At 44.3% G+C, this 12,149-nt stretch overlaps 1 protein-coding gene across 1 annotated transcript; it reads left to right on the top strand.

The window, feature by feature from the left end:
• The first annotated feature begins 1,267 nt into the window (after positions 1 to 1,267).
• LOC128303627 (bacchus) lies at positions 1,268 to 7,051 on the top strand. The gene is made up of 3 exons (XM_053040635.1): positions 1,268 to 1,810; positions 5,680 to 5,830; positions 6,574 to 7,051. The coding sequence occupies exons 1-3, from the start codon at positions 1,706 to 1,708 to the stop codon at positions 6,636 to 6,638; spliced, it is 321 nt and encodes a 106-aa protein (XP_052896595.1). The 5' UTR covers positions 1,268 to 1,705; the 3' UTR covers positions 6,639 to 7,051.
• The last annotated feature ends 5,098 nt before the right edge of the window (positions 7,052 to 12,149 follow it).

Below are 12,149 nucleotides of genomic sequence, written 5' to 3'. Positions count from 1 at the left end.
ATTCACTTCCTTTCCATTTCCTGGCGGTGTCGCTCGTAGGTACTTTGTGTGTGCAATGCGCGCCCATTGATAACACGACCTATCGACCATCATAATCCCAGGCATTTGGAAAGCATCAATTATTGGCCGGCTTTATCATCGGCTTCAAACAATAACAGCTGTGTTTGGCGCGAAGTCTGCCTGATTGAGCCGTGTTTTTGTACAGATGGACAGATTTGACGCGATCTGTGATCGATTACGAAAGCATAACAACTTTTCCCGTAAATCACGCAACAATGCTGTGCTGCTGCTGTGTTTGCTATTCTCGGCGAACGCCATCGAAAAAAGTACCGCATATGCAATACTTTATCAAAACATTGGTCATAGATTATAGATCAGGATAGATCAGGAATCATAGATCAGGAGCGCGACGAACGCCATCGAAGAAAATTACGCATATGCAATAATTTATCAAAAAATTGATCATAGATTATAGATCAGGACAGATCAGGAATCATAGATCAGGAGCGCGACAAACGCCATCGAAGAAAAGTACCACACACGCAATAATTTATCAAAAAATTGGTCATAGATTATAGATCAGGATAGATCAGGAATCATAGATCAGCAGCAAATCACATGTTAAAAGCAGCAGCGCTTCCTCATTCGTTCTCCGGCACATGCATTTCCGAGCAATGCGGTTTTGGTTGTTTTTTTTTGGGGGATTGATTAACTCAACGTCATTATTCCGCCTGGTGCTTTAAATATATAATGACCGTGATCGAGTACTGGTCGCATCGTGTGCGGTTGCCTGTTCACGATTCACTGACACGGTTTGATTCGCCGTACCGAACCACGCGCGCACACTGTTAATGCACCGAAATGCTTAGAAATGGTACACTTTTCCACAGCGGAGGCGCTCAACTCCACGCTATAAACGCACAACTCAAACCCGGCGTCCACCGCGTGCTTTGAGCGTAGCTTTGGTAGCTTTGGATTCTCATGACGGCAAGGCAAATTTCTCATACATCCTACTCATGCATCCCTCTTTCAGGTAAAAAGAAATTGATGATTTCACGTAAAACCACCCAAAAGGGGTCTCATTTAAACGGATTTTGGACGATTTATTATCAGTGGCTAATTTAGAACAAATCTCTGGCGCCTAGCGGTGCGAAAAAACGATCCAAAACTTCCCCCCCACGCCAAAGAAAAGCCCTTGGTCCTATGCGGCGTGCTGTCATTGCTTGTCGCGCTCTCTGTCATTCGCAGCATCACCAGTCGAATTTTAACGGTCAGTGCGTAAGCATCGGTGGTACCGAGTCTCCTGCGAGTGTATAAAAAAACACACACACACATTCACAGCACCCGTGCTATAGCTTATAACGCGCTACAAGCGAGAAAGAGACTTCCATAGTAGAGCGTGTGTGCCGGAAGACCGAGTTTGCCAGCAGCCAGGTCAGAGCGGGACGGCAATAGCCCCAAAAAGGAACGCACATCATTCCGCGTGCCACAGCCAACGGACTCCTTGACAAGGCGGACTCCTTGTCAGTTTGCAAGCGCCAGTGAACCCGATCACACATAACGAGCAGGAAGCCCGTCGACAGTTGCGAGCGAGCGCCCACCGGTCGGAAGTCAGAAATCTAAAGTGGTTCTGTTCCCAGCACACACACGCACACCTAAAACCAACCAACCCATACCGCTAAACCCGCGCCAACCAAAAGCAAAAATGAGTTCTGCAGACAAAAACAGTGAAGTTGAGGTGGAGAATGTTGCCGCCGCGGAGGAAAAGGCAGAAACGAAGGAGGTGAAAGGAGTCAAGCGGCCCGCCGACGTGAGTATACTACCATCATCCAACACCCGCCCCCTCCCCCTACTACTTGTCCCGTTCCACACTTCTACTATTGCTGCATAAATCGAATCAACCCGCGCGGCACGACCACTCGCTCCATTCTTCACATCATCATCCGTGATTTTAGTGCAAATATTCAACAGAAGCTCTTCCGTGTGCGCGCACACACAGTAGTTCACCACCTTTCTCGTAGGGCTGGGGAAGGTGTGCGAGGGAAAAGGGAGCGAGGGTCCGGTCAATGGTTGGAATATTTTCAACACCCTGTGTGCGTGTGTGGGGTAGTGTATGTGCGCGTCCATGTGAAGGCGAGTGTGTGTGTGTGTGTGTGCGTTTGTGTCTGAGCGCGTGTGCACGCGCGCACACTGTTCAATGCGTGGTATTTGTGAATGGGGCAGTTGGGGAAGCGGCGGCGTACCCTTCTCCTCTCCCGCGTCATCCCTTCGTACGCTTGCTTGCGTACGGTAGTGTATACACACCTCTCAATAATACCCCATTTGTAAGCACGCGATGAATGATCAGCCCTTCAGATAATGAAGAGGGCGCTGATGGAAGAAAGCGCAACGCTCCTTCATGGATGCTTGTACTTTTTGTGAGCGTTAATCGATTCATGTCTCTCAGGGAGATGGATTGGAATTTTTGTAACACCAGGACTCCCCGGGTGTAATGGCAATAACAAATTGATGCCCGCCAGAGCCCTTCAGAGTAGCATGGCGTCTTTTAATAAAGCGCGCGCACCGGCCATTTTTAAGGCTTGAATATTTTGCCCCCTATTGCCGCATCGTTTGGTTGCATTTTCACGATTTTTACAAGTGAAATACTTAAAAAAAAAACAACATAAATTTTAAGAACAGCTTCAATGCATGTGTGAACACAAGGAGAGTGTTGCATTGATGTACCGGCCGGCATTTTACACACGACTCATACAAACGCACACACGCGCGCGCTCGCTTAGCTTCGTGGTGTTAGAATGACGTACCCCTCTCACACAAACACGCACATGCGACAAACGCGTCGCCGTACACACCACGTACACACAGCATAAAATCCATGTCACACAAGCCGTGTGTAGATCCCAATCGTAGTAGTCTCCTTTATTCGCTATGGCGCCTTTTACACCACAGCATATATAGTAAGCGGTGCGTGCTGTTTGTAGATATCAATAATGAAAATGCTTGATTATTTCAACGCCATTTCGCGTTGATTAATGATCCTGAGCAAATAATGTGCTGTTCTGAAAGTGTTGCACTGTTTATTGAACACGAGTACAAAGCGCAAGCATTAATAATTAAATGCCATCGTATTTTAGAGCGAGAGAGAGAGAGAGAGAGGGAGGTAGGTAAGTATGTGGGCAACATACTTGCACTTGGAATTAAAAAAATGCCACTAAAACGCGTGGTTCTCAAGCGGTGGCTCTCAAGCGCAGAGAGAGGAATATATAGTGAATTTGAAATAATCTATTTTTGACACGATGAACCAAAAGAAGTAGTCTCGCCCGCCCGGTGTCGTGCGCGTCCCTATTTTATACCAGTCACTCCTTCTCTGCCAGAACAATTACTGCGACTGCTGCCCTCCGAGCGTCACAGGAAGCGGTTGTTTGTTGCATCGGGTATTTATTTTACATCCGAGAGAATATGACTAATTCTGATTAACCTAGTTTTTTTTTCTGTTCCCCCCGGCCGGTACTAGGCCAAATCGAACGAACTGACTTGATGCGGCTGTGGCGTACAGGTGCACAGAGATGGAAATGACCTTGCGAAAAGATGGATGGCAAGGTGTGCGCCCTAGGTGTGTTGTGTAGAACGCGCGCAAATATGGCTACCAGATACGCCGGCATTTCTGACACACGAGCGCCCGCGCGCATACACACACACACACAGAGCGGATGTTGCGGTGTGTGTAGGGACAACCTACGTGCAAATGATGGAATATAGTAGATTCTATTTTCATGCACTAGGTTTTAATCCCAGGAAATGTCAGTGTAGCGAGAGAGCGAAATTTTAGAACGAAAAGAATGTTAGAATTTTTGTGGTGTAGGATTTAGTAATCTCTCTATCACTTTGCTTATTTGCCCCCTCCGCACGCGCAACTCCAATATCAAGGGTCTCGCTCTACAAGATGACGCCGTCTCGTCTTTTTAGCGTTATGTACTCATGCTCGATCGAAAATGCCGCTTCCATGAAGCGGACAAGAGCAGATGACGATGATGATGATGATGATGATGGTTACGCTTAGCGAGCCCGGCAACGGCGTCGCCTTGTGAGAGCGTAACTGTTATGTACCGTGCGCGCGACGTATGCGTACACGCTGTACGGTGCGAGATATCGTAGGAATAGGAGTTTCACCAACACAGCAACACCGTCAGACGCCGGTTGGCGTTTGTAGCGCAAAAGCCCAGCATAAGCCAAACGCGTGTGGTGCTTCATCAGCAGCCCCTGCTTATCGCACCTATACAACCGTGTTTGATTCTTGTTCCCAACGGTCTCCTGATGTATGGGACTTAATAGGGGAGACCCACTCGATTGTGATTTCCTTAAAAAATCCCATAACGCTAAAGAGGCAATTCGATTTTTTGCACCTGTTTCCCGTTTTTCGGAAGCAACGCTAAACGTAATTCCAAATATGGCATATTTTCCTTTTTTATTGATTCATGGATTGATTAATGAGCATGGTAGTAGTAAATTTTATTGTACTCCTCCGAAGCCATTCAATGAAATGTTACGCGCAGCGTCGTACCCTGTATTTTCCATTCACCGGGAAAGACGCTAATTAGTGTTAGTGTTGGACGAGCATACACCTACAACACCACCACGCACGCAGCTGCTGTTTTTTTTGAAGCATTTGCCCCATTAGCGTAGTGTGCGTGTGTTGGTGGAAAGGTAAACAAACTTTTTCTCGCGCGGTAACGCGTCCTACACGTACACATTCTTATTCGACACGCACACATGCATACAAACATACACAAGTAGATAGAAGGAGAATGACCGGTTTTGTCCAGAAGAGCAGCAAAAAAAGACATTGAAGGAGGAGAAAAGGTGCAAAAGAAGAGATGTGCACGTTTGTGTTAAAGTAGGCCCATTTGGTTACATCGCGCATAGTAATTCCCCTTATTGTGGGAATAAGGGAAGTGATCTGTGTTGCTGTATGTGTGTGTGTGTGTGTGTGTGTGCTGTATGGGAGCTGCATGAAACAGGGTAGAAAAATATTATGGATTCCTTTTCTCGTACGGTTTTCCCATTCTTAATTTTTCACAACCTCCAGGTGTGTGCAACGGTCCGCGTCCTCTTTCGTTATCGCCATAAAAGAACTCCGGAATATGAGCTTTTTACATGATTATTCTAGAGGGATAATTTTGCATCTTTGAGAGTCCCCAATTGAATGTGGGCATTTCGGAAGAAGGTTGTCTAAATGATGAAACTATAGTGGAGCAATTATTCCTCTACCCAATTGGTCATAATTTAGTAGGGGGAGGTGTAGTTTTGCAGGAACAAAAAATATGAGCGAGTTTGCGCGTGGGTGCTGCTCCCTATGCCCTGTGTAGTGGGTAAGGATGATAATAGCTGGGAAGATTTGAGACCCCCCTCCCCCTGCCCCTGACCACATTCCTACCGTTTCACAGTGGTGCCCTCTGGCAGTCCTTTCTTGCCCTTGGGATAACCGCTAAAGAACATCGATATGAATTTTAGTGACACAGGAATAGATGATAAGATTTCTTCCCCTCTGTTGTTATAAAGTAGGACATGGGAGCGCAATGCTAATCAAACGCTCGAACGACACAGATTAATTTCAAATGAATTCTTACTAATATTGTACTCTATATTCCGGCTTGGCTTCATTTTCTTTCCAATCTATAGGAGAAAACCGCCGAAACGAAAAAAATAAAGAAGGACGAAAACGGTGCCGGCGAAGAAGAGGAAGAAGTGGAAGATGAGGGAGAGGAACTGGAGGGAGAGGATGAAGAATACGACCTTCCATATGGTGACGAGGAAGACATTGAAGCGGAAGGTAAGTTATGACCCCGTAAATCCATTTTTAATGGAAGTGTTTCTGGGTGGTAGTCAATATTACGTAGTATCAAAGACGACATAAGACTGCAGGCGAGTGTAAGTCACGCATTTGCCAATGTTAATTCCATTCCTTAGCCCCGACACTCAAATTTGTGTCCGCGTTAACATTTCGCGCCAAATATTGTACATACTGTCATTTCTCGTGTTGCGCAGACAATGTGTTTCATCGTCAAATTTCGTTTAACATATCGTTTATATTTCATATTGATGAATCCAATTTCAACGTTTCGATGTTAGCGTTTTTGCCCATATTCGATTAAGATTTAACCAAAAAAATGATTATTATATCATTCAAATGTAATTATTTTCCTGAAGCAATTAGAAATTGAAACCCCGTGCAAAACTGCTAGAAGTTTAAAATTTGAAAAATTCGCTTTTCTCAAATCCGCATAACTTGGGAAAGGAATGTCCTAGCGCTCGAAACACAGTGCTCACACACTGTGTACGGGATTGTCTATAAACGGGATAACAAAAAGCGTCGTCTACATTGTCGTGATTGTATGTGTTTACGAGAAATTCCTAAATAGGATAAGTAGGATGTAGGAAAGGCTGCTACCCACGCCCCACATGTAGAATTCGTTAAAAAACTCAAACTAATTCCCTACTGGTGTGTCACACCATTTCTTTTCTTTTTTTCTTTCTCCACACACACTCGCATTGTGTGTTTGCAAACATCAACAGATGAGGAAGACGAGGAGGGTGATGATGTCGAGGGGGAGGGGGAGGAAGATGATGAGGACGCGTAATGAATGAAAGTGCATATGTGAGAGTGAGACTAACAAAAAACAAAAAAAAACAAAATAACTCTAGTAATAGGTGATTTATTATTTTGAATTTGCGTTAGTGGAGCTGCAATGGAAAGGAAGTATATGCATCGATGAAAACGATTGTAAAGTTTGTTTGTGTATATATTTTATAAAAAATGAAGCAGAGGAAAACTACAAAAAACGCGAACTCACACACACAACACACGTACACACACAGGACGACACTGACAGATTTGGATAGCGAGGAGAACGAAAGGGAGCCGTAACTAAAAGCAAAGCAGGCGGCGGTAAAATAGAGAACGAGGTTAAGGAATGAGACAGATACACAAAAAAAACAATAGTAGGCGAAACAGCCACACACCACATGCCAGAAGAAGTCTCCACTCTCCACATCTTACCTACCTTTCCACACTGTGGTTGGTGTAGCTCGCAGAATGGCGCAGAGAGAACGCATTAAAAAATCATCATCCACTCCCACAAATCAATAGAGTCAGATCGGAAAATCTCGTTTGTGCGAAAAATGCATGATGAAGAAAACGGTTTGCGAATATGTGCGTCCGTAACGCGACGAATTCCGGAAATCCTCCAACATCCTCCCCTGCCCATCACCAACAACGGCTTGCGTGTTTTACTGCTACACATCCCCGTAAAAAAAGGATCGTGGCGGTGGTAAAAAACGCAACGCCAGAGCATGATGTTAAAGGCAGCCGGCTACTACTACTAATGCGGAGGAGGAGAAATAGTGTATGCCCTTTCTAGCATATACATACCACTAGGCGCGCGCTCCACAAGTATTTGACCGGTGTGTGTGTGGTGCTGTGTAGTATAACAACCACGAGGATATCATGGAGGAGGCATCTTACGACTTTCACGGTTCGCAGCAGTCTAAGCAATCCAAGCAACCTACCTATACAACACCCACGAAACGCGCGCAGGTCACATGCACCCAAACCGAGAAGGTCACTTCGGCTCATCCATCTCTCCGGCCACGTAATGCGGAACGGCGCGCACACTGTGCTTCAGCAAATGAATGGTGTGTTTGCGTTTTGTGCGAATAGTCGAAAGGATTAGCACTAACTCAGCCCCGGTGCATGCGGAAAGCGCATCAACAAGCAGAAAGGTTACAAAAGAGAAAGAGAGCAGAAAGCAGAGAGGGTTGGGTACAACAATTAGTCATTAAAGAAATGGGTCAAAACAATACATTTAACAATTGCATAGGAGTTATTGCAGTAAAAGCCGCTTGCACTCACCGCTCTTATGTGGTGGTGGGTTAAAAAGCGTGCACACACCCATAGTAAAAAGGAAGCTGTGTACAGTGGGTCAAACAAAACATGTAAAAGCAACAGCAGCATTATTATTATGAGATATATATATGTATATATATATATCCACACACAAAAACCAGAAAAAAAACAGCAAACAAAACAAAGTTTTTTGAAGGTGTGCAGAGATATCGCGTGTTGTGAGAGACTAGTGTGATGGATCTCATCTCAATTTAGAATCGTGTATCGGACAAATTCGCACAGCGGGAAGGGATAGGCAGAGGAGAGAGAGAAATCGGCGGAGATGTTGAATGTCGCGGAGGACCCTGCGGGTGTATCCGTACATCACATCGCCCATTTATCTTACCTCTCCATTTCCAAAACTCCATTTCTCACAAGTGTCTAACCCTGTACACCACATGCATCCTAGGAAGAGGACGGAAGGTACCGTGACTACAAATTCGACTGTGTACGGCGAAGAGGATAAAGGAGTTAATAATATTAAAACACTCGGACTCAGACTGATCCAGAACCTGGACATATAGGCAAACGCGCCCCGCGCGTGTACTTTACGAAAGGACTGAGACGACATACCAAAAGGAACAACCGGACGAACGGACGGGACAAATGGACAATCAGACGATAAAATGGAGCAAAGGTAAAAAACAGACCGTTATAATTGCAAATAGAGAAAATAAATAGAAGGAAAACAAGGTAGTAGTTCTTTGCATGCGAAAACCATGTAAACACAATAAACCGGAAACAGAAAGAGAGAGAGAGAGAAAGAGAAAAAGGAAGATCGCATTAAGCAAAACACAGTTATTAACCTGGAAAGGAAGATAGCAGGAGTTGAATGGAGAACGACGTTAGCCAGAAAAGAGGAAGTCACTAAAACAGTGAGCCCACAAAACGTGGTACCTACCTGTGTGCTGCGTGTTTTCTTCAGGAAGGATGTTTTTCTTTTGTTTTTCGGTTATTGTAGGTTTCTTTTTCTCTCCAAATGATAATACCTTGCAAGAAGAATGAAAAAGTTTCCTTCTTTTCCAAACAAAAACAAAAAAAAAACATTAGCAAACAAAAATGTAATTTTCCAATTGATAACACACGGTGATGTGCAATGTCAAACCCTGGGGCGGTTTGTAGATTGGGGGAGTACAGCGTCACTCCCCTACTCTACTTCCCCTCGGGGTCACATGCGCGCGTCACACAACACTCCGGAGCAAAAACAAAAAAGGATTATACCCCTCCAGAACTATCTTTTAATTAAATGTTTTCGGACAGAAAATATACTATGATTATGGTGTACGTTTAAGGTCGTTCGTGGCGAAATTCGTCATGAGAGATGCGAAAAATAAAGAAAAACAAAAACACACTGACACACATGATAAACGTTACGTACTTGATGTGAAATATGCGATTAGTGGACACAACGAAACACGACAGTGGGATTTTGATGTAGTGTAGAATTGTTAGCTGGGGAAAAGAATGCAAAAGCGTGCACACACATACACTGCATTATGCAACAAGGGAGAGGGTGAGGTTGGCAAAGGGTGAAAGATCATATTTTCTTTTCTTTGCTGAAGCATGTGTTTTCTTTTGGAATTATCAATCATAACACAGCCTACTCGGATCGACTTCCGAATTCAAAATTACCCGTTCTCCGTTCGACGAATGTGGTTGCTTTGGAAACGGAACGTTGGCTGTTAAATATAAGCCTTAAAAGTATTATTGACTAATAATGTAGATTATGCATTTTTTTTATCTCTATATTTTACATATTTTACACACACGCGCGCGCGCGCACATGCTGCAAACTTGAACTATTCACAAAACACAGAAAAAGAACGCTTCAGTGTACCTAACTAAAAAAGTTCCAAAAATGTCCACAAATTTTGTTGCGAATCTTATCATACGAATATCCTTAACATAACTGGCAAGGTGGATAATAAAACAATAGTGAAATTTATCCTTTTCCTACATGTCTTCATCAGTTCGCGGTTTATTGTCCAGTAAGGGCATACAGTCGGTAAAGACAGCACATCTTAACACAACATTCGTGCTGTGTTCAAATCTCGCTTGGACCGAAAGAGCTCTCCAAACGCGAGCACGCAAGAGGTGTAAATCAATAAAAGTTATATAAAAATCCCCACCCCGGGTGGCGAATCAATTAAATCAGATTCGTTTTTGGGGAGGCAACCAGAAATGCTGGTTTGGGAGTGCGTGTGTGTGTGTGTGCGTGTGTGATTGTTTAAAAATATAAACATAGAATCTAGAGTTAATCTCACTCTCTGTCACTGTCACTCACTCACTCTTACAGAGTGATTATAATCTAAAGAGTGATAAAACAGTTTTACTCACTCCTGAGTGAGTGTCTAGTCGGCACAGAGAGAGAGTATAAACGCAAAAGAGTGGTTAAAGGAGTCATAAAAACTCTTCGTGCTGATTTATACTCATTCACTCTCTCGAAGGTTTCAACTCACTCACTCACTCTTACTCAGCGCGCACATCTTTAGTCCGATGTGTTACACAAAAAACCATGCAAGCTTTTCAATTTCAAAAACAGCGTGGACATTTAAAACAGTTGTTGATCTGTACCACAAGAGGTACAGCTCAGAAACGGAGGAAAAGATGCTGGGTCGAGAGTAGAATTTATCTTGTAAATTCTACAAAGAATGAACGTCTCTTCAAGCCAACGACAAATTCAACTCGGCTTTTGGTTGTAGGCTGTTGAATCCAGTCTCTAACATCTCTAGGGACTAGATGAGAACTTGCGTTTTGCAAGCTACCTCTTCATCATTGACACAACGACCTCAGTAGGTCTAGACCGACCATTTCTCGTCTTCTTTGACTATATTTACCTGTAGTCGGATAGTCAGTTTTGCGTACGGAGGATTTGTCCTGATGGGATGAGACCAAGTGCTGTCATGTGAAAATCGACGCCGCCTAAAAAAATACACTGCTAAAATAGGCTGTTCCACGTATTGCAAGCAGGACGGTGCGGTGAACTCTGAGGACTCTCGAGCTCTCCGATGTTGAATCCTAACGAGTTTTTGCTTGGTCCTATATGAAGTCGATTCAGAATCATCCCTTTTTTAAATAGTAATTAGGTAATTCTGAAATCTCGGACAAAATTCCAATGCAGACGTCAGTCTCGAAACCCGTATGAAACGCTCCTTTATAAACATAGCTTCCAATAAGACTTCAATTTGTATTAAACACCCTGTAAGTGTGCGTAGATTCATCGGAGGAGGAGATCTAATTAAGCGAAGTAATGGAAGTTATCGATTCGAATAAAACGAAGACCCCATCGTTAAATGGCGGCAAAAGCCCGCAGTGTTACCATAGCAACAGTCAACACACGGTCGTGTAACTGAAGCTTCTTCGGAGTTGTGTGCAACGGAGAAACAGAAGGGCATTAAACGCACGCGTTCCCTTGACAACGGAAGTATTTGAATCAGGCCACATGCATCCTTGTCCACGATTGTCACACCCAGTGTTATGAAGTTGCAGCTGTTTTATTGGAAATGGTCTTTTGGGTCTTCCTCTGAGCTTACACAGCGCAACCACCGGGACATACATATACGAACGGCAGGCCACTGCAGCTGGCGCACATTTCAAAAAGGCGAAGGGACACGCTTTCGGTTGGAGGGACCCACAGGGGCACACCGTGTGGCTCTCGAAGTTAACATCCGAGAGTTACACATGCCTGCCTTTGGGATGGCAAGTTTTTCTGACGTGACTTTGTATCAATTATTATTAAAGATACATTGCAGTGTGTTTAATAATGTCTACCATTTACCGTATGGGTCCGTCTGAAACTAATGCAAATCCATTTGACGGTAGTGTGCATGATACGCGTATCGAGTATCATCGTCACCTCATTGCAACATAAATTCGCCGGCTTCGATCTGCGCCTACTTGCGCGGAGAAAACTGATGCTCTCCGTGGATACACATACACTCACTATCCCATCCGTACAACCGTTACCAATTTGCTGATTCGTGTAGAACCATCATCATCATCGTCATCATCATGCCGAGTGTTGTATACCCAGATCGGCATGCTTGGAACGAAAGGAGGGGATAGAGCGGGAGAAAGCATACTTTTCACGAGCCCAAAACACGCACACCAATAAAACCACACGCACCCTTCCCTATACACTTATGTGTGTATGGAGCAAATAAAAAAGGGAACATGAGCGCGCGCGTGCGCCTGTATGCTGGGCTGG

Source organism: Anopheles moucheti, chromosome 3 (genome assembly GCF_943734755.1).
Source record: "Anopheles moucheti chromosome 3, idAnoMoucSN_F20_07, whole genome shotgun sequence".
NCBI lineage: Eukaryota > Metazoa > Arthropoda > Insecta > Diptera > Culicidae > Anopheles > Anopheles moucheti.
The sequence above is the reverse complement of the archived record's forward strand: the minus strand, read 5'-3'. Positions and strand labels throughout refer to the sequence as shown.